This window comes from Ambystoma mexicanum, chromosome 3p (genome assembly GCF_040938575.1).
Source record: "Ambystoma mexicanum isolate Mex_15411 chromosome 3p, UKY_AmexF1_1, whole genome shotgun sequence".
Classification (NCBI taxonomy): Eukaryota; Metazoa; Chordata; class Amphibia; order Caudata; family Ambystomatidae; genus Ambystoma; species Ambystoma mexicanum.
The window spans coordinates 898476509-898500668 of NC_090925.1; the positions used below are offsets into that span (position 1 = coordinate 898476509).

Here is a 24160-nt window from a genome sequence, read left to right on the forward strand (position 1 = left end):
GGTTCTGGGCCAGCCAGCAGGAAATTCTGATCTCGGCAGTTCATCTGGCCGGAGACGAAAACGAGACGGCGGATGCTCTGAGCAGGCAGGGCGCGATCTCTCACGAGTGGGAGCTGGCTCAGGAGATTCTCCTGGAGATCTGTGCCCTTTGGGGGACCCCACAAGTGGATCGCTTCACCTCCAGTGTCAACTGGAAGTGCAAAAAGTTCTGCCCGCGGGAATTTCCTCCAAGAGGATCCTTAGGCGACAGGTTTGTGGTGGAGTGGTCCTTCCCACTGCTGTATGTGTTTCCTCCAGTCCCCGTCATCCCGCAAGTGCTGCAGAGATTCGGTTCCTGGATGATCCTCATTGCTCCGGCTTGGGCCCGGAGAACATGGTACCCGGACCTTCTCGACTTGTCGATCTTCCCTCCACGCCGTCTTCCCTACCGAGATGATCTGCTCTCACAGGAGGGGGGGGGTTCAGGTTCTCAATCCAGAGGTCAGATCCCTCAACTTTCACGCTTGGCTTCTGAATGGTTGAGGCATAAGGATTGGGACTTCTCTGAAGACGTGATGGGGGCGTTGCTTTCGGCCAGGCGGCCTGCAACAAAGTCCCTGTACTGTTGCCTTTCGAGAAAGTTCTGCGACTGGTGCAGGGTTAAGAATGTGGATCCTTTTTCATGTGACGTTCCTGTGGTTCTGTCTTTTTTTTCTTTCGTTAGTCCACAAGGGCCTGCAAGTGGGTACCATTAAAGGTTACCTGGCGGCGCTGTCCATATTTAAGCGCTCGTCTGAGGAGTGTTCTTATTTCAAAATTCCTTTAATTTCTCAGTTTCTGAAAAGGCTCACTAATGTGTTTCCACCGTCACCCTTCCAGGTGCCCGGTTGGAACTTGAACCTTGTTCTAAAATTCCAAATGGGTGCTCCATTTGAGCCTATACATTCTTGTCCTTTGAGACTGTTAACTCTTAGAACTGTATTTTTAGTTGCGCTTGCTTCTGCTCGCAGAGTGAGTGAGTTGCAGGCGCTTTCTGTTAAGCCCCCCCCCCCCTCATGGTGTTTCATAAGGACAGGGTTGTCCTTGGGGTTCGTCCTTCCTTTCTTCCGAAAGTGGTGTCGGAATTTCATTTAAGCCAAAAGGTCATTCTTCTGGCATTTTATCCTCCTCCGCATCCTGGTAAGGAAGAGGAGAGGCTCCATAGATTGGATCCTAGGAGGGCTTTAAGTTTCTACATTTCACGCATGTCCCGGGTCAGAGTGGACGACCAGCTCTTTATAGGTTATGCTGGAAGGCGTTTGGGGCAAGCTGTTACTAAGCAGACTTTATCTAGATGGATTATCGTGGCAATTTCTGAATGTTACCGCTTGGGGGGTAAGGACCCTCCGGTAGGCTTACGGGCCCATTCTACTAGGGGTATGGCTTCTTCTACTGCCCTGCAGAGGGATGTTCCTATTTGTAACATCTGTGAAGCAGCCACATGGGCTTCGGTCCATACTTTTGTAAGACACTACTCTCTAGATTCTATCCATGGGCAGGATCTGGCCTTTGGCAAAGCGGTCCTTTACTCTGCAGTTTAATTGGGCATTCTAAATTTCTATATTCTAAATTCTTTTCCCTCCTCCATAAGTTGGTACTGCTTTGGGAGTCTGTCATAGATATGGAATACGTCTGAGGACCCAATCCCCTCGAAGAACCAGTTACTTTCTTACCTGGTAACGTTCTTTCGATGAGATGGTCCGACGACGTATTCCATATCGCTCCCACCCTACCTGCCCCGCTACAGAATTTCTTATGCGATTGCAGCTTACGTTTCTGCAAGGCTTTCTGTGGTCATACTGGCAGAAGATTGGTGCCACACGTTCTTGGAAAAAACTACAACTGAAGCTATGGGCGTTGTGCGTCCTACTTATAACATCCGGTGATGTCGGCTCGACGGAGGCCCGTCCAGGACTGCGTATCGACGACATCGACGCAGGACGCAGACGCCGAAAATTTACTGAAGCAGCACAGCTGTGGTGATTACCTGTCCTAGATATAGAATACGTCGTCGGACCATCCCATCGAATGAACGTTACCAGGTAAGAAAGTAACTTGTTCTTCTCTCCCCTCAGAGATTAATCCTGCTGCTTTTTTTGAGTCTTTTGAAATCACGTGCAATTCTGAATTTGCCATGTAGTTTGAATTTGATCCAATGACAACCGTCTGTTGTTTCTCCTGAGGTCTACTATCAACTGCACTCCTCCAAGAAACCAATCCGGCCAGAAATGCATTTAATTATTCTGTTATTTCAGGATTATGCCAAATGGACGAGTCAAGTCGCTTATGAGCCTTCTCCCTCATAGAGATGGCATATTCTTCCATTCATCCCTTAAAAATAGTTTGGGTCTACCTTAATAGCCCATTTTGACTTGGTCATTAGAATTGCTTGCGGAGCTAACTGGCCCAACAGGCAAGCCTCAGTTCTTGCCCACTCATCTGGTTCTGGGTCCATCAGTGACGCAAAATATCTGGCAGAAAATGCAAGATGACACACATGAAGGTTCAGTAATTCTAGGTCCCCTCTTTCCTGGGGTAATTGCAGCTTCCAGAGTTTCATTCTAGGCGGGTTATCTTCCCAAACGAAATTCTGCAGCTGAGCATCAAATTCCTTACTCTTTATTTTTGCAACATGTAACGGTAGCATGCTAAGCACATAAGTCACACCCCACAAAGAAAGTTTAAAAAATGTCCATCTTTCTAAATCTTGTTTTAGACCCACAAGCGTATAACCTTAATGTTCTCAGATATTATATTCTCAATCCTACTTGTTAACATATGTCCACATATTTCAGCTTATCTGGATACCACCTGAACCCTAAACTCATAATCTGATTCTTCTTCACATTAACAGTGAGCAGCATCGACTCAGATTTCATCCAATTAATTTTATAACCAGGCCTAATATTGAAATCTGCAATCGCCTCCATACATTTTGGAATCAAATTTTCTAGATCTTTCAACACAACTAGAAGGTCGTCTGCATAAAGCCATAATATTTGACATTCAACTAGAAGGTCGCCTGCGTGAAGCCATCATTTTGGACATACCCCACCATAACAAACCCCTTGAATACTATCCTCTTGTCCAATTGCAGATGCTAGGGGCTCGATGGTGATCACAAACAATGAGGACAATGAGCACCCTTGTCTTGTACTACATTCTAGTCGAAAAGACTCAGATCTCACACCATTTGTAATCGTGTCAGCAGTTGGATTGGAGTACAACAGCTTTACCCCGTTTATATAAGACTTTCCAAAGCCATTCTCTCAAGTACTGCATATAAGAAGTCCCAGTTAACTTGATCGAACGCTTTCTCAGCATCTAAAGAAAATTACTCTGCTGTATCTTCGCACCTATCAATCAGTGATGTTGTTTGTAGTAGTCTTCCCATATTGTTTGCCGAGTGTGTCCCCTTTTTCAAACCCATTTGGTTTGGGTGAAGCAAACCCGGCAAACATTTCTCAAGTCTTCTTGCCATTGTTTTGGCTAAAATCTTATTGTCTCTGTTCAGTAGGCTAATGGGCCGATAGCTAGAAGTCGATGTCTGCTCGCCATCTTTCTTCATTATTGTGATGGATTAATGACGGGTAGACAAAGGTAACATCCTCTTTGACAACAATATTATGTACATATAAAGTGTAAGTGTAAAGACAGAATCCAGCATTTAACCTGTAAACTCCATAGGTAGCCAGTCTGGTCCCGGGCTCCTCCCGGAATTCAAACAGTCGACTTTCTCAATTCGTCCGGATTGAAGTCCACTTCCGGGGATGCCCTTTCCGCGTCGGACAGTATTCCTTATTGTGATTTTCCTCAAAATCCCTGTAGATTCCCAGATACATTGGTTTCATTCAAGTAAAGATCCTTGTAATAATTCCTAAAATCCACAGTTACTTCTTTTGGGTTGTATGTGATGGAGCCATTAGGCCTAGTAATGGAAGGAATTGCTCTTTCTGCCTCCTGTTTCCTCAATCGATGAGCTAACGAGCGGTCACATTTTTCACCCTTTTAAAAGTATGCACACTTAATACGGAAAAGTGTATATTCTGCTTTCTCTGAAATGTTCTTATTGTTTTAATTTTTTAAGTCGCTGTAGCTCTCCAAACTTACTGCTCATCTGGTTTTGCATCACTTCTTGCTCAATCTCTTTAATTTGTAAAACCAAGTTATTTATCTCGTTAATGTTTGTTCATGTTCGCCTTCCGGCTACTTGACAACCCAATCAACAGGCCCCTCATGGAGCATTTAAATGCCTCCCAGACTGTCCTCGGATCCAGTTTACCAGTGTGGTTTTCTTCAACAAAGTAGTGGGCCTTGTCAGTTTTCTCCACGGATTCTTCATCATCCAACAGGGTTTGCATTCTCCATATTGATTTCCTTATATAGTTAAATCGCAAAGCCAAAATCATGTCCATTGGATCATGATCCGATGTGTATATTTTCAATCGCCTGGAAGTAGCTAACCCAACAGATATCATGTCAATCCTTGAATAAGTGTTGTGGGCACTAGTCCTGAGTTGATGGATGTTCAAGTCTCCAAGTGTCAACGTAATTGTGTTCCCTGATCAGGTCAAGTAAGGCAACCGATTGGCTACCCTTAACCCGGAATCTACTGTTCTTGCTTCTGTCCATCGCCGGGTCCAACACTTCATTGTAATCTCCTCCTAGTATAATATTAATTGTTCCGGTCTTGCAACGCCTGTGCGACGTACCTGAACAAGGATCCATCGCCTACATTTTGAGTGTAAGTGTTACATAGAGTAAAAACCTCACCTTGAACACCCAACGATAGTAATATCGGAATACCTTGCTTGTCTGAGTATTGTTTCAAAACCTAAATTCCAAGATTTTTCCGCATTATATTGGCAACTCCATGTGAGTTAAATAAGCAGCACAAACCCATCCAACCCATCTTTTTTTGTAGTGTTTGTGTCTCCTCTGTCGTTAGTTGTGTGTCCTGTAAAAGGCATATGTTCGCCTTTAGGCTATTCAAATGAGGACCTGCCCTTGCTTCAGAGGCCGTTTTATCCATTTAACGTTCCAGGAGACGAAACGTAATTCATTCTGACTATGGGCCATGTTTATTTTCTCGAGCGTAGAGTGATTCAATAAAGATACCAACAATATTTGCAACACACAAAATGGAAGAATAATTTCACACCATCTTGGGGTAACATTGGACGGAAGAGGCACCCACCTAACAAAATTACAAATAAACCCTATCCTCCTGCCCCCTCCCTATATATAGAAGCCCTGTTAAGAATATTAAGCTTCTAATAACCTCAATCTTCCCCTCTCGTCCCTCGCCCTGTCACCACCCACCATCTGCATCAAATGTCATCAAACACTCTGTCTCGTACCCGTTTCAGACTACATCTCGAATGAAACTTCCCCTACACTCCCAGGAACTGTAGAGCGACCCATTCAACACCTACTATAAACATCTTAAAGTATAAAACACCTCATATACATTGATAATGGGCATCATGCAATAATTTACATCGCATTTACGGTACATATTCAGCAACTTTCCATACCAACAATGACCTGAAAGAAAGGGCAGTTAGTGCACACGCTATAGTAAGCCACAAGCCCAATTGGGCAAACATTTAGAACATCATGACCACTTACTGTTTAAGAACCAACACCAGCGCTCATTGCACACTTGTGGAAATGTAGCATCACCAGTATTCGACATAACAGACATAACAACAAGCACATCACACATGCACAGGCTATAGTATAAAGTATGCGGTACAATGTATTTAAAATATCTTGCCCTGAAGGATACATGATATTCTGCTAATTCCTAGGCCCAAGCCATGAGACGTTAAAGCAAGGTCAGCTCTGGATGAATTGCAATCGAAATTAACTCATCTAAAGCATATCCCCTATATTGAATCAGAAGAATAACAAATCCATCGTCTAGCGGGGCTTTCAAATCAAAGTAAACAGAATCATAGTATTCAAAATCCCATGATCCGCTAGATGTAAGAGTTCAACGCTTTACATTAAATTATGCATGTTAATAGAAATGGGTTCATAAAGAAGTTCATAATGACCAAGCTCAAACCACAATATACCTAGTGGCCAACCAATGTTCCGAAAGGACACACGAGTTCCAAATATGCTGTTAATGGCCACTTTTACACAACAAGTTTACCCATCCCACAACTGACCCCGAAGGCATGACCTCCATAGCCAGCAAATTACCCGTGGTGTTCAGAAGAATAACCCATGGTCTAGTGGGATTTTCAAAGCAAAAAGAATCTGTGTTCAAGATCCCATTACACGCACGACGTACAAGAGTAACACTTCTCATTAAATGATACCTGTGGATAGAATAGGATTAATAAAGAAGTACTTAATGGCCAAGCACAAACCAGCCGTTCCATTATATCTATAGGCCAACCATTGTCACTAAAGGGCACACAAGTTCCAAAGTTACTGATGATAACCCGTTTTACACAAGGAATCTGCTCCTCCCACAGCTGGTTCCGATGGCATGAGCTCCATAGCCAGCAATTAACCCTAGATATTCAAGTATTTTAGCAGATCCATTTTAGACAGAGGCTTTTAAAATTCGTAACGAAAATACCAGTAGCCCAAATTTTTACATCGTACAACTTGCGTTGATATTCAATGACTATCACATATTAATATGATCATTCAGCGCTGATGACTGTATTCCACGTAAAACCCGACAGTTACTGCTCCCCATTACTCAGAGGAAAAATACATCCAGCTCAAGTCCATTGTATGAGGTGTGCTATGGTGTGTAAGGTTTCAAAGTTTTATTTATTCAATTTTCTGCATACTAACAATCTCCCTAAAAAATGGGAGGAGGGTTAATATACAAACTGAATTACCGAGCTCCGTTGTGATGACTAAGACAAACCCATGATACGAGCCTGCGTCCACGCTGTCCTCGATCACAAGTCTGTAGAACCACAGCCGGAAGATTTCAGGTAGCAAAGATGACTCTCTCCAGCAACTGCAGACTTCGCCGTGCTGTAATTCAGGTCCTCTAGGTCTTGTGTCAATCTCTCCGATTCCAATGCCTTTCTGCCAGTATAGACGAGATGATCGCCACCAAAGCTTGTAGAGTGCCCCATTCACAACACATCTGTGTTTGACCAGCTTAGTATGCCACCTGCCCACGTTGTGGGTCCTTTTCTCCAATGTTATCGAGGCATCGCTCTTCAGGGAAGTCATGAACGAACATTACATCCATGTCGCTAGACCACTGCATGGACAGTCAGGCAAGGCGCATGCATACAATGTTCAAAGTGGAACCATTAACGGTCGAAACAATATCGGCGCCATTAGCCCATTTTACTTAATAAAATAAAAATTTAGAAAATGTATACAAAGCACGGGGCAGACAGGAGGTGTATAGAGGTGAAGACTTACTGCAGGGGGGGAAAGAGGTGGGGGGTACACCCAAAAAACCTGTGCCTTACTGTTCAATACTCAGTCTAAGCAGTAAGACCAGGGCCCACCTTCCCTAACCAAAATAAGGCCTCGAGAGGCACCAAAGGTAGTTTTCTCTCCTTCAAGGAATGACCTCTGCAGAACTGAGGCTCTGTTTAAGTAGACTTTTATGCCCTTTTCCTTAGCAAGTGCCTTCTTAGCATGAGTGTCCTGATCTGCAACTCCTCCTCTTCAGGGAAACAAAGCAGGTTCAAAGGCTCCGTGTGGCAGTTGCTGTAATGACAGTCGTTGCAGACGGAGGTTATATTTAAACCTGCACTTCAGATTCAATACCATAATAATTGTGAACACTACATCTGGTGGCAGGGTCATCACTGGGAATACGCCATGACTGGTTTTGGTAGGGTTACTGATGGTAAAAGCAGTTATTAAAGCCACTTTGGATTTGTATCCTAGTCATGTTAACCCTGTGATCTCAGGCCAGCTATGGAAACGCTATGTGGATTTGTTGCCAGAATGACTGTCTGAGCTTCCGAAAGCAAGAAGATGGTCAGGAAGGCTCTTTGATACTCTGGGAGGTTGGCGAACACCTCTTTCCAGCCCAGGAAACCCTCAACACACGTGCTCTTGGGAACCCTGCTTCAAAAAGGGGTAGTCTCACACAATTTTGTGTTGCATACCAAAGGGCTTTTAAAGCCACAGCTTTTGGAAGAGGGCAGAGTTGGAATAGTCAGAGCAGAAGGGACTGTAGGAATGGTCCACCATCTTGTTTTTCTGTGGGCTTCTTTCCTTCCTGCCATCTCCACTTCCTCCAGTGCACTATGGGTATGGCATGTTAGGTTCATATACTGCACACTGTTGCCACCTGCCTGGTCTCTTGGGGCTCTGGTGGATCTGGGAGGGAGGCAGGTAAGTTTGTAGGAGTGACTGGGGGAAAAAAAGAGCAAGAGAGCTTTGATGTGCTGTTGGCAACTTTAGTTCGGTGACACCGTTCACTGAGCGTAGGTGTTTTTTTCAGTCGGTGGCTGCCATGTGGTGTTGGGTGAGATTGTGTGGTTTGTTTCATTGTGCTGGTGTTCTGAAGTGTGTGTGGTTTGCTGTGCTGTAGAGGTATGGTTGTTTTTAGTTCTGAGTTTGGGAAGGTGAATGCAGAAGGTTCCGTTTTTTGTTGTTGTAGGTTTAGTTAGTTGTAGTACCTTTCCTACCTCTGCTGCTTTGACTAAATGTGACCCATATCCCTTCCCCTGTTGTACATTCTGGTGTTCATCAATTACCATCCCCATGGGTTCCTCCAGGGGTGATGTGTTCCCTGTGCCCTGCGGTCGGTCCGTTCGAGATATGGCCCAGTAGCACAAATGGGCTAAATGCGAGACCTGGTTCACTAACACAGATAGGCTAAATGCAAGACCAGGCTCTTCCACAGATGGGCTACATGCTAGACATGGCTCACTAAAAACAGATGGGCTAAATGTAAGACCAGGCTCTTACACAGATGGGCTAAATGCGACACATGGCTCACTAAAAACAGATGGGCTAAATGTAAGACCAGGCTCTTATACAGATGGGCTAAATGTGATACATGGCTCACTAAAAACAGATGGGCTATAAATGCAAGATGTAATGGACTGACACAAATGATCTGTGTTCTAGTTTGTAATGAGTGGTGGGGCTTTACTGGAGTACAGTAATAGCTGTACTCCCGGTCCTATCGGTCGCTGCTGGTTGATTGCAGCAGGCTTCCCAGGCAAACACGGGCAAACGCGGAGTGACGCTGCTTACTCGGTAGCTGCCTTTTGCCTTGGGGCCTTTAACCGAGGGATACCTGGGAGGGGGGCTGCCCTTATTGGTCTAAAAGGTTCTCTCAGGGTCAATCGGAGTAGTGGTGGGTGGCCTGGGAGACAGGTGGGTGCGTGGATCAAGAAATGGGCAGGAGATTGGAGTGGGGATGGGAGATTGAGCGCCAAGGAGCGCAGATTTTTAAATGCAAAAATCAAAATAATGCATTAGAAGGTGCGTGGGTCGCTGGCAGCAGGAGCACTTACCCAATCCTTTGCATGGGTAAAAGTGGCACCAGGGTGCTGCCCCACAGGGTCTTATCCTCCCAGTGCTTGTGTTGGTCCTTGGGGCCAATCTGAGTGTCGGTGGGCGGCCTGGGAGGCGGGTGGCTGCATGGATCAGGAAGCGGGCAGGGGATTAGAATGGCGATTGGGGAGAGAGTGCTGAGGAATGCAGATTTTTAAACGCAAAATAATGCATTAGAAGGTGTGCAGGTCGCTGGCAGTAGGAGCACTTGCATAATCCTTAGCATAGGTAAACGTGATGCAAGAGGGCAAGTCACTTGTCGTCTTGAAAGGGATTGGACCTCTTAAAAGCAGGCTTGCTTTTTGCAATCCCATATGACATTTTACCTTTATAAGGCAGGGTATTTCAGTTTTCAAGGAAAGAATTCATTACGACCCTCTTGGGAGAGCAGTCTTTTCCTAAGTCGGCCAGTTGTGAGGTGAAGACAGGTGTTTAAGGAAGTTGCAAACTCTCCTAGCTGACTCCTGTTGGACCAGCACCTGTACTGCGCCAGCTGCACCGGTATCCAAGCTCATGAGGTAAGGGACTCCTGCAGGTGCCAGCTAGCCTCGTGGGATTAGGAGTGATGAGGAAAAGCATTAATATTGTACTTGGGCCCCTGGATTGGGACTCAAAGCCCCAAAGAAAGAAAAGCAGCTGGATTTTCTGTGTTCCGCTGCTGCGAACCATCCTTGAGCCAGTCTACAGCATTTGACCACATTTGAACCATTCCGGACCTGCATTGCTGGCTTTGCAACTCGCTCTGAACCTCTGTGTTCCTGTGCATTGCACCAGCAGAGCATGTCACCTGCCTGGTGCAAACGAGAAGCTCACCACTGCCAAAGTCTTAGAAATGCGTCTTTGAACAAAAGGTCGAACCGCCAGCATCTTTGCATGGAACAGACCCGGCCCTCGACTTGAACCGCTTGAAGCGTTGTTTCACCAGATGAGACTAGTTGACGCTGCACATTGTATTGAACTGGCTCGCTCAATAAGTCCAACCCGGTGGACACTTCGAACCTCACCGTTCTGATGCCGCATGAAACTGCACAGGACTTCACATTAGACTGGACGATGAAACGCTGCCTCGATAATTGCGACTAGCCGCATTCAAACCCAGTTTGACTTTTACTCCCAGTGCTGCGAAACCCAGTTCACAGTCATACCACCAAGAAGAGACTAAGGCAAGCTCCCTGTGGTCCATTTTGGACCCAAGTAATTGCTAAGCCACCCTTTTGCACCTTTTTATCCAGACATTTCATTTTAAAGGGTTAAAGGTTGCCTATTTTTCTACAATGACTTACGTTTGCCTTTATAGTTGCCTTCTTTCTGTAACACAAAGCTAATGTGGTGTATTCTCTATGTATGTAACCTTTGTGTATTCCTCAAGCAATGCGCCCATATAGCCTCGGGTTAGATGAGCTCTATAAATAAATAAAGTGACATTGTTGCAATTTCTTGTTCCTCACTCCTGCTACATTACCAAGCGTGCTTTAATCTACAGCATTTTCTGTGCTTTCCACAGGGTTGGGCTTTTGGCAGTGTTTGTACAGTCCGTTTTTGTATATTGGTGTTTTTAATTAAAATGAGCTCTCTAGTTTCCTGTGACCATGCATGGGAAGGTTATTTTTTCCTTTTGAATTCTGGGTTTTGTGGTTTTCTTGAAAGGAAACTGTAAGGCACATCATTCCAAGCAAAAACAGGGCTGGATGACCTTCTCAAGCATGGCCACCGGAAACCTGAGAGCCTAGGTAGCCATATGGGGCAGCACATCAACAATGATTTAGCGCTGCAGAGCCGCCTAGGTAGATGTCCCTCCGCCAGCAACAATGGTCCAGGAAACCACAAAGCCAGAATTATTGGTATTACCACTGAAGTTGGCAAAAGGAAATCCAATAATGATTGCGACTGAAGAAGCAGCCATAGAGTTAGAAATAAGTTGGTCTGGACAACTGTAAACATTATGTAGCTTGCATCTGAAGAATTGATTCAATTTCACCTTTAACTTTTTAATGGGCAAATGAAAAACCTGAAGCCATTTTCATGTTCACTACATGTAATGCACTATAGAGACTGGCTACACATGCAGTTCTACAAGTTGGATCCTTGAAGAAAATCTAAATCATTACTCTACCAAAGAAGAGTATTCAGTGTGAAGAAAAGTGATCAATACAGCTTTATAGGCTGTGGGAGTGGTCATTATTGCTGGATAATTACCCACCCACAAGTTAAGGCAAGAGGCCAACCCGAGGGTCGTAAGTTAGGCAAGGGTCATTATCCCAAGCGATAATGACCCATACCGAGGTCTATAAGGCCATTCGCACATAGTAGTAAGAGCAACGGGAGTTGTGGCGGTGAAGTAAAACATAGTTTAACAGTCACTAAATTAAATGGCAAACTTTTAGTAAATGTTATATTTTGTAGCATTTTAAACATTAAGCATTTTAAATGCAAACGTGATTCAGCTGGAACAGGTTAACATGAGCATGCACTGTGTGTAATGTAAAAGTAACTGTTACTCTAACTCGCCAGAGAAAAAAGCCAAAACATGGGAAAAGGCATTCTCAGGGTTTTACATAGACTCGCAAGTTAACTCTCTTATTTATTTTTTTCTAAACTGCAAGGATTTTACATAGACCTCTGCATGACCACTTCGACCCCTCCTTGAAACAATTGCCATCACTTCACAACATCAATGCTTCTTAGTACTTGTTGTTTCTTCTCTTTACTTTGTCTTCTTGCGCCCTTTCAAAGTTCATATACTTTGCCCTCTTGGCATATTCAGAGGTTAGTTTAGTTTGTTTATTTATGTAGCGCGGCCAAACCCTTGGGTAACTGGTCGCATTGGGCTTGATGAGCAACATAGGTTACAGAAAGGTTGCACACACGAGATGCATAAAAGGAAAATACAATAGGTAGCATGAGGATACTTTGCTTTTCACTTATTCAACTTTCGTTTGGGGTCGCGGTTTTTTTCTTGCCTTTGGTTCCCGTTTTAATATACTTCAACTCAGAACATTTCTCAGAATCTTTCGAATGTGCGATTCCGCCTCCCAGGACCACTCTGTTACTTTGTAGATTTTCCTCACAGTTCAACAGTTGTCCTTTCCATTAAGCGTTCTATCGGCACACGCACACTTTGGGTTACTGTTACTTTTGCTTTTAACACAAACCAGACTTTTACCCCATACGGGGTCGGACCCACAGAGCGTCATTTTCCTTCTTATTCAGAGTAACTCTGCTTTGCACGCTAGCACGATGGGCACCGCCACCACCATTTTTCATTGTTCATCGCCGGCCCCTCTTCTCGCCATCACCACATTTCCCCCTAAACCTGTAAACTGACAGTCCCCCTCCTTTAATGTTCCTCAGGGGCTTCAAGCAGATCGTCCCTATTACTCAAAAAAGGGCAGCCGCAGTCCTTCAATGTTCGACCTGGATTCATCAATCAGATGAGTTGGGAACTCCATTCAACTGACTTTTTTAAGGGCTTAGGATAAAATGTTGTGTTCTCATTATTGCATTTCATGGCAGATTGCTCCTGCATTTTAATGCATTTTATTAACTATTTTGTGATTCTCAACGTATCAACCTTGGAAGGATGAAGGGCAGTCTCTGCCCTGCTGCTGGATTCACACTTGTGTAGTGTAGCACAGGCTTACCCCATGTCTGAGGGAACCATTTAACTTGTGAGCTGTCCATCCGGCTTCTTTAACTTGAGTGGATGTCATGCGATCCCCTGAAAGGTTGCAATTCTTGTTGCAGTAACTTCAGCCTGCCCCCGCAGCAGTGTACCAATCCTTTTATGGGTGAGTCATTTACTGTCTTTCTAAATGACAGTTGTTTTGAGGGGTTCATGTCTATTCACTGAAAGCAGACTCCTCACATTTCTTTTTTTTCACTGCATTGTTTTTACTGATTTTTTGCTGCCAAAAGATGGAAGGTTGAAGAGAGGCAATATTGGATGGGATGGGATGGGCTGGTCTGGGTTGGAGGGCAGACGGGCTACATGGGAGGGACCATGAGATGGACCCCCACCCCTTCACCCTGCTTTTAGCTGTAAAAATGGTTAAAAAGAAATACAACCAGTTTGAGTTTGCTGAAAACACTTGGGACCGTTCCCTTCTGAGAACACACTTCCTTGAGACGAAGCAGTCTCAGGATTTTAACAGACTGGCAGTTTGCTCTGGGGTTTTTTCTAAACATTCGTAGGATGCCCGTAAGGCCCTGCATATCGTGCAATGTAAGTGTTGGAAAATTGTATCTGTAAAGGACCAATGATATTGGGCATTCCCTAGCCTTTTTGTAACTTTTGGCAGCCTAGTCCAGTTTGATGGATTGTGCCATGTATTTTAAAATGTCATTGTATCTGGGCCTTTAACCTCCTAAGGTAATTCTCAACTACATAGTAAGAGATTACGCTGCCTTCTTGGCTTTTCAAAGACTGGTTGTCTGGGTGTGTTTTGCTGAGCATTGACTTATTCACCCCCCACCCCACCCCCCATGCTTTCTGTAGACCTTACTCCTTAAACAAAGGTGTAAGATGCCCTTTTGGTCAATCGGTTCTCGAATCTTTTCGGTTGACTTAAACTTTTAGGTTGGTTTCACCTCACTCAATTGTGTCCGCTTTGTAGCCTTCCATCAATATGAAGGAAAGTGGCTTGGTCTAACAGTGCAGTAGTCTGTACAGCTAGTCGCTTTTCCTGTGACCCGAGTTCCTGATTCAGTTTAGCTGTCCCTCTGGATGTTTCCATTTTGCATCAACACCTTTTCTTTTCACAAGCCTAATTTCAGCTCAAAACAGTTCAAGGCAGCAACAAACTGGGTTGTCTGATAAAGTGACAGTATGAAGTGGCAATGTAAGAAATCAGTCATCATCCTCTTTGAGAATGTTTTCTTAAAAGATGAGGCAATGCCTCTCCAGTCAGTCCCTTTATCGTATGGAACTTTTCAGTAAACACAAGCTCAGAACATTATACTTGTTGACCTTGAGCTAAACATTTCAGCTCCTTCACCTCTTGAAAGCCTGCGGCTTCTGACTCCTTTCTTCACATTGCCAAAAGCAGTGGCTTGGTGAGGAACTACTACTGTTCTTATTCGTCCAGCGACTGACATGTTAGTTGTCTTGCATATTAACATGTTTGTTTTGGTGGATTCCGTATCCACACTGTATATATGTTACCATAGTCATGGTCCTCATTTTGTTCACAGGTACCTTGAACTTTGTTCAGCGGACGGACGAAATTCCCTTTTCCTCAGAGCGAAGGATGAAGCGGGGGCCCAGTCTTGGTTTAATTCGATCCAAACCAACATCTGTGCCCTTACAATGCGAGCAAAGGAGGAGCTCAAGATGCTCGTGGGGAAAGAAATCAAACACATGGGCTGGCTAACAGAACAGGTTAGTCATTTTTCTGCTGCCCCAGGTTTCAGCATGCTTTCTTGAACAGCATTGAGTGTGGATTTTTCCTGCTTGCTATTCTGCATGTCCTCCTCAGTGGGTTTAAATGTTATGCTGGGGTCGAGACAGTTCTTGTATAATTGGCCTTTTTGTTGGTTCACTGGGTGAGATTAGGTGATCAGAAGATAAACCTATTGGAAGCATCATTCCTCACTCCCCTCTCTGCCCAATCTACTTTGCTGGGGTACCGCTTCACCCCAAACCTGGAAGGCAAACTCATAATTTTGCTCCATCCATTAGTGACTCCCCTTTCTCATACCAGTTCATTGGACATTCTGTGATTCAAGTCAAACGTTTCAAATATTTGTTACTAGTTTTCAAGATAATAGATCAGCTTTCATAGGGCAAAGGTCAAAGATTTATGGACCCGAGATGTGTAGGACGAATAGTAATTAATGTTAAAAGAAAAATCAAGAAATGGAGCAAAATACTCTAAGCTTTTTATACATGTCAGGCCATAGTCCATCAAATGGGTAAGTCACATCTACCTATCATCACACACTGTTTTCTCAAAAAGACTTCTACTGTGTATTCTTTCAGATTCTACTGTTATCTTCCTCTGTGCATTCTTTTTATTGTGTCTCCTCATAGCTGATATCTTGATCTTTTCTCAGACATCTTTCCATCTACAGTTCAAAATGTTTACAGTCCAGTATATTTAGTCAATCTTCTTATATTTCTTTCTAAACAGTAAACTCTCTTTATTTGACAAGGCATTTAATCTCGTAACTGGTGTAAATGTGTATGTGATGACTGTATTTCCAGTACTAAGACCGTGGCCTACACGTCCCTACCACAATGAAGGCTGATGGCGGCTACCACTGCGCTAAACCGCTTGCATCAGCTGAAGAAATGAACACAGCAGGAACTTAGCCTAAAGCCAGAGCCACTTCGTTCAGAACCATGAAGATTCACTTTGACTGTCATTTCAATGCATATATTGGGAAGCAACACGTGTATATGGCGCCTAAGCACTACAGTATGCAAGAGGCATCATAAGCATTGCTACACAATGAAAAGTTACAAATGGACTACAACTTTTTGTGACTTTTACAAATTGGAAAACCGTGCAGCCTGTAGGTTTTAAGTCTTAACCTTGAAGGCTGTCTTCTATAAGGTAGTCTCTGTAAGAGTCCATGCTTGTTGCTGACATAGCGTAAGTAAAGCATGGTCCTCTTATTAATAAAATTGTTTCAACAAGATGGCCTCACAAATGTATGTCCATGGTCAATCAAAGATTGGACATAGAAGCAGCAGGTGATGTATGCAGCCTTCCAATTTTAATCTACAGTAGTGCCTTTTACCCTCATCCGGAACTTTTGGTGATCGTGCTTCCTGCTGACCCACATAAACTATTCCCCTCCCACCATGATTTTTGTATGGCAGGTGACCCACATCCATTATTGTCTCGCAGTGGTTGTTGCTCATTGGTGTCCATCTGTGATTTTTGCCCAACTGTGACTGTTGCTGCCTGGTGTCCCACCATCAGCTAGTGCTCCACTGTGCGCCACCAGGGAGAGAAATTTGGTCTACCTGCTGTGCTTATTGCTTCCTGGTGTTATGAGCTTCAGCGTACCCTGCTTGCCACAGCCTACACTGCATCCCCAAGACTGGGTGTGGGGGTCGAGATAACAACCTGGGTCTGTGGAATGTTTAGCAGCAGATAATTCTATACCAGATGCAAGGCTCAGGAGAGAGTTGGATCTCTGTGCTTGTTACATTAGAAACCTCAACCCCTGAGCACTGACAAGTTTACTATTAGACAGGCAAATTGAGGGGCCCACGTCAAAACATCTAGGAACCACTTCTTGTTACCTTGGATGTCATCAGTCACATTCCTACAAGGTTTACTCACTAAAATAGTAAGTGTTTACACCTGCAATGTAGTGCCTCCATAAAAATATAGTATGTAAACAGAAATGCAAAGCATGCTCGCACTTTTTTTTGTAATAATGCATGTTCTCTTGCAAGCAGTACAAATAGTGCAGTCAAAACAATAAGCAGTCCCTAATATTAGCAAGATGTATTTTAATGCAGTATTAGCATCCTACTCTTCTCCTGTTCACTTCTAGGAATCTAGACTACAGACAACGACCATTGTGTATAGCCACCTAAAATATGGCATAGGAAAACTAAAGATATACCCAGAGTAGTGCTGTCAGCATTGGCAAGGCAGTATCCATCATACATTATTGCAGCCGCTGAAAAATTGTTAAATGGAAGACCTAAAAAAAAATTAAAAAAAATATTCAAAAGCCCATGATCCATAAGGGCAATGACCTAAAACACTGAAATCTTTTAAAAAGTACCAGCAAAAAGTAGAAATCAACCTGTTTTGATTTCTTCTTTGCATTGCATCCATCAATGCATGAGTCGGTCAGTTTATGCCCAACCAGAAGATAGGAGTGGAAGTTTTGAAATGTGGTTTTCCTAGACTTGTGCCACATCAAGGATTTGTGCTTTGCAAAACATCAGTCGATGGTTCAGAGCTTACCTCTCAAAATACATCATGAACACTCTTGGTTTTTAAAGACGATGGAAAACAAAATATCTTTAAAAGAAACTGAAAAATTTCTGAAAAATTGGTAAAGTGCCAACGATTTAGACCCAGAAGATACATTTGGTCTGCTCTAGAAAATATTTTAAAATAGCTGCTGCCGTCATATTACCCATCCCAGTCAGTTGTTTCAGCTCTGCTGACATGGCATCTTCTCCCGAGGAGTTCACTAAGCTGAGCCTCTACCGCGCCTCTTTAGTGATTAGTATATAGGGTTGATGCCGGTTCATAAGAGTCAATACTGGTCAGTAGTGGTGTTGTATAATTCTACCTATGCGCTCCCGACTGGCCTTGCCTATACTTGGTTATTGATTATTATTATTATGGTATGTATTGAGCTTGGAGAAGATGCAGAGCGCTTTACAGAGGATATACACTATGAAAACAGTGGAAGTGATTGACATAAGGTTAGCCTGTAACTTGAATTGCCTCCCATAACCTTGCCCACATCCTACTGCCTATGCTTAACATGCAGAGTTATGTTCTGAAACTTTTATACTGTGTCAAATCGCCACCGTTGTGCTCTCAGTGCCTTGCTTGTGTGGAGGTTGGTGTACTCCCCCTCCCCCCCCCCCCGAACACGCCCCACCCTCCTTCACCCCCATCAGGGGTATCCAGACCTTGTGTATGCAGAGGCAAAGGAATAGGGAGAAGAGGATAACCACGCATGTGAAAAGCCATAGAGCTAGGGACCTTGGGAGGGGGCGATTCAGAAAGGGAAAATGAATATGGTGTGATAATTTGGGCCTGTGTGCAACCATGAAGTTGGACAATAGATATTGTACAACAGATGTTATGTTGTAAGCGTGCTTGGCTTTGTGATCCGCTTTTTTGACCTGGGATTACTTTTAAGATTTTTCTAAACTACTAAATCAGGAGGCCAGATGTGCCCCAGTCTAGAATATACTGTGTGGATGGTGACTGTAGTTGGAGGAAAGAGTGTGATGGGTTGTGGATCTGTGGACTCATTATGCTGCAATCTTGCATTCAGAGGGGGGTGGAGGGGGGGTTATGTTATACTATGACAACATATTGCCTGAGAGCGCAGTCATTGCACAGCCCCGGGTTCCCGTGCTGGCAGGTATGTCTGTTATATGACTCTACCACATACGGATTGGCATGCTTGTTGCTTCTGTAAGGCTTTATTCAACATTAAAGCCACCTTGCAGCAATGAGGAGTGGGGTCGGGAAGGGGCCTCTTTCAGTCAACAATATAAGGGTCAGTGAGCCTAAAGAACCATGCAGCCGGTTCTATAGTAGATATAAGTGTGTGACCCCGAAGACACTTCCAGAAACGTTAAACAATGACATAATTTTTTTTTTTTATTATTAAGTTTATTGAATTTTATAGAAAACATACAAGCAACAAACTTATCAGCATTGTAATCGTAGAACTCATTGCATAGAATCCACACCCCATATCCATCCCCAACCTTCACAGAATCTAAAAAGCAAAACAGGCCACTTATTATCACATGTCATCCAAAAACCCACTCCACATATCATCAAACAATTTCAACTTTTTGTTCCTGCGAAGGATAACCTTCTCAATTCTGGCCACTTGCCTCAAGTCCTCCACCCATTCTGAACAGGTCGGTCTCTCATCACATTTCCATTTTCTCAAAACAAATTTTTTCGCAGAATTTGTAGCCCTAAAAAACCAGCATTTCTGTGGATAAGTGAGATCTTCCACTTTATCATCCTCACCCAAGATGATAGTGTTATAATCAAAATCCTCTTGCAGTAATAGAACCTCATTAATCTTTTCAGTGACCCTCCTCCAAAATGTCCTCAGTTCATAACAGTCCCAGATCAACTGTTCAAAGGAGCCGACATCGTGCTTACACCTCCAACAGGACTCTGAGTCAATCATCCCTCTCGCATAAAGTCTCTGGGGAGTCCAAAACACTCTATTAAGAATTTTGATTTGGCGGCATTGTTCTCCGATTAATGGATGTCAGAGTTACGTTTTTACAAAGAAACCTCCACCTCTCCACAGTCATATCAGAGCCAAGGACCTCAGACCACTTAGTTAACACCCCCTCTGCTGGCGTGTACTGTTGGCTCAGATTTCTATATACTTTGGATGCCATACCACCTAATGTCTTATATTCAGGTAGCCATAACTGCCAACCACCGCCATCAACAGTTCTCTGGTTCCGCAGCAAACCTCTCAATTTTCTGTATTCACCCACTGTACGGTCTCTGAGATCTTTAATTTGTGAAAGTCTTCTATAGCTGATCCATTTGCCGTCTTCCATCAGATCACTCAACCATAGTACACCACTCAGGAGCCAGTTCAACCACAATAGCGGCCTCCCATTCAGCAAAATACCTGGATTCAACCAGATAGGGATGTAATCATTATCACATACCTTACGCTTACTTTTCTTCCATAGTTCCCTCCAACAAGTTCTCAGGAATCTTGTCGGCGGAAATGAGCGATAACCAGATCCATCCACCGTGGACAGTATGGCCCTAGGCGGCAACGGAGAAGAACTACTTGATTCCGCCAGCGTCCAAACATCCTCCGAATCTTCAATAAATGGAACCAGATGCCTGGCTCCAAAGGCCAAATGATAATTCTCAAAGTCAGGAACCCCCAAACCTCCACAGTCTTGGGGCAGCTGCAATTTCCACAAGCTGAGGCGTGGCTGTTTGTTCTCCCAGAGAAAAGACTGGATTAAACTCTCAATTTTCCGCCAATGGCCCTTCTTTACGTCCAGGGGAAGCACACTGAGCACATAGTTGATTCGCGGTGTTGATGTCATTTTGATGGCATTCACTCTCCCCCAGAGACTCAATTTAAGTGCATTCCATCTCTTCAGGTCCACCTCCAAAGATTGAATCACATGTGTAATATTGACATCCATTATTTTCGAGACATCATTCGTTAGCCAAATCCCAAGGTATCTCATCTTTTTCGGACACCACTTAAAGGGAAAACCCTGCATCTTCAAAACAGTGCAAGTGGTTGATGCCGGCAGCGCTTCCGACTTGGTCCAATTGATCTTGTATCCAGAAACCTTGTTGAACACATCGATCAACTCCATCAGCACAGGAATGGAGCTCTCCACATTCTGAACCACCACCAGCATGTCATCCGCATACAACCAAACTTTCTGGGAGGCTGCACCAAAGCGTACGCCCTCAATTCTATCCTCTTCTCTTATCCTCACAGCCAGCAATTCCATGGCGATCACAAACAGAATTGGCGACAGTGGACAGCCTTGCCTCGTCCCTCTCCCAAGTTCAAAAATGCCCGAGTCCATGCCATTAGTCCGAACACAAGCAGTCGGCCGGGAATACAGCAGTCTTATCCATCCGATCATGGTATCTCCAAAACCAAAGCCTTTCAATGTACTTAAAAGATATGTCCATTCAATACGGTCGAAAGCTTTCTCAGCATCCAAGGACAAGGTCACCACATCATTATGGTGTTCTTTGCTTTCATACAGTGTCAGCAACAATCTTCTCACATTTTCTGAAACATGTCTGCCTTTTACAAATCCAGATTGGCCTACATCTATGATATCCATCAGCGCATTCTCAATCCTCAAAGCTAACGCCTTGGCGAAAATCTTGTTGTCCGTGTTCAATAAACTGATCGGCCTATAGCTGCCAGTTTTCACTGGTGATCGTCCCTCCTTCAGAAAAACTGAGATTGAAGCATGTCTTGTTGAACTTGGAAGGCACCCATTCCTCAAAGAGTCGCGCAGCATCTCTAGCATCAAAGCAAACACCTCTTCTGGGAAAATTTTGAAAAGTTCAGCTGGTAGCCCATCCGGGCCTGGACACTTCCCAGAATTCAGCGCATAAGCAGCCAACCTGAGATCCTCCACGTTCAAATCTCTTTCCATACACTCCAAGGATTCCAAACTCACTTTCTTCAGATGGCAGTCATCAATGAATTGACCAATTGTACGCTCAGATAAGTTGATCCCTGAAGAGTACAAGGTTTTATAATACGACAGAAATGCTGCATTAATCTCCACAGGATCAAAAGTCACCAACCCATCCTGTCTTTCCACTGCATTGACAGATCTGCCACTGTCCATAACCCTCAACCGATGTGCCAGAAGTCGATCACATTTTTCTCCTTTTTCATAGTAGTTGCTTTTGGTTCTAAAAAGCAACCACTCAGCCTTCGAAGAATACAAATCTTCCAATCGTCTCCTTTTCTGCTTCAATATTTTAATAGTCTCATCTGAAAAGTTTTGCATATTATTTCTCTCAAGATCCTGAATGTCCACAATAAGCTTTTTCACTTCTGCATCTCTCATTTTTTTCTTTTTGCTGGACAAACCAATCAACAATCCTCGCATATATGATTTGAAGGCTTCCCACACAAACTCCACCCTGACTTCACCAGTCCAATTCACAGATATAAAGAATCTCGCTTCTTGAACAATTTTGTCCACAATTTCATCGTCGTCCAAGAGGGAGACATTCATCCGCCAGGTGTTAGACCTAGGAACCGGGAAGGTCAATCGCAAGTCTATGGAGATTGGAGCATGGTCCGAAACAAGTAGTGATCCGATGTTACCCTTTTGGAATGATTGTGTACAGAGGCCAGAGGTCATAAAGAGGTCAATTCTCGAATAGGCATTATGCCTTGCAGAGAAGAAAGTATATTGTCTCGTAGAAGGGTTTTGCAATCTCCAAACATCTGTGAGGTTCCATTCATCAATTAGTCTCTTTAATGCTGTTCTTTTCAGAGCGTTGGCATTGTCCACACCCCCCACACTTTTATCAAGTCCAGGTTCTAAAACCACATTGAAGTCCCCTCCCAAAATCACATTAATCGCATTTACATTCTGCAACATTTGCGTTAAAGCTACAAAAAAACTACCATCACCCCCATTCTGAGCATATATATTGCAGAAACAATACTGAGCATCCTGAATATGTGCAGTGACACATACTATCCTTCCATCCCCATCCTTCACACACTTCACCCCAGTGATCTGGAGATTCTTCCTAAAAAGAATACACACACCCCTAGAACCAGTAGTGAACGATGAACCATAAACATCACCAACCCACTCCTTTTTCCACTTATCTATATCCGCATCTAACAAATGAGTCTCCTGAAGCATCGCAACATCCACCCCCATTTCCCCTAGTTTACTCAAAATCACCTTCCTCTTGACAGCACAATGTGCACCATTCACATTCCAAGATACCACTCTGAAATTCCTCTGATAAGTGTAAGACATTGCTAGATCCCGTTTCCCAATCCTTGCAATGAATTCACAAGACACAATACTACCTAAACCTATAGTATAGTAAAGAAATAAAATAAAAAATAAAAAAAACACACTCCTGGGCTTGAACCACCCAACCATCCAGAACATCCCTTCCAGCTACACGCTGAAAGGGACTACCCCCCTCCCTCCCTTAGGTCAGCCTATAGAAAGCCCATAAAGGGTGTCACAGACCACATTTGGTCAAATTCAAATGAAGTTGAAAATACAATTTGGTCTAAAGGAATTCCCACAACTCTCCAGCAAATGAAAGCACAAATAATAGATGCAACATCCCCTAATCAAAAACGCTAAATACCACACCATGTGTCAATCACATGCCTAGACAAAACCTGAATTCTCTTATTATAACCATCAACGAATCACACTAATCCACCTACCGTCACAACCATCAGTGTAAACATCACAAATCCCAACTACTGCGGGCATGCTGAGCAATTGAGCGTGAATCATCACTAGAAAGTGTGAGCAAGTGTACAGAGAGTTGCAAAATACCTGTGTCCCTGCACCGTACCAAATGAGATTAGAAGCCAGATACAGCATTAAACTTTTCCATGGCATTCACACACCAATCCATGACTATCCCGGTGGCCTTACCACTCACCTTGCCAAGCATAAAAATCAGAATCTCCGGTATTTCCTGGACACTACATTCCCCCATGTGACTTCCATGGCACAAAACTGCAACCCCCACCGTGTTAATCCAAATGTACTGTATAACTGGGCACTCCAGATATAACGTGTTGGCACATCACTCATTGCGCTTTGAGAATGGAATCAAACCCTCTCCAACGTAAGCATTACTGCAAAAAAAAACCTAATAGAAAATTCTGTCTGTGATTTGGTAAGTAGACAGAGGTGCACAATCATATCTTAATCATAGGCCTCGTCAGTGTTCACATTAGATGACAGCACTATTACATTCTCACAGCTGATTTCGTTACTGCACGAAAGGAAACGTACCCATGCAAAGTAAAAGGTGTAGACTACAGTGGAACCCCAGGTACCCAATAGTGACAACTCTCACCTTCTTTATGCAGTGATGGTAATGTCATACAGTTGGCTTCGTTATTACAGTACAAGTATATGTCAAATATACCCCACTCAACATGTCAGGGGTGTGCAACCAGGACAAGAACAACTGTTACATATGCAGGGGATTAGCATTGGGCAGCATACTCGCAAACGTGGCATTCCTTCATCTAATTCTGGCTATGGAAACACATTACAATGTGATCAACGTACCACAGCAGTCCGGGATAAAGCCGTGCAAAGAGCATTCCCCTCCCCTCAGCCACAACACATGCACCCCAGCCTCTACACCCACTGTGCCCCCCAAACACCTGAGCATGCAGCAAGGCACAT

General features: G+C 43.8%; 1 protein-coding gene across 3 annotated transcripts in view; it reads left to right on the forward strand.

Annotated features, from left to right (window-relative positions):
* SNTA1 (syntrophin alpha 1) overlaps positions 1-24160 on the forward strand; it is a 385016-nt gene that overhangs the window by 212938 nt on the left and 147918 nt on the right. For all 3 annotated transcript variants that reach the window (XM_069652132.1, XM_069652133.1, XM_069652134.1), the window contains exon 4: positions 14725-14911. In XM_069652132.1, the coding sequence (XP_069508233.1) occupies positions 14725-14911 (187 nt within the window). The remainder of the gene's footprint in view (positions 1-14724; positions 14912-24160) is intronic.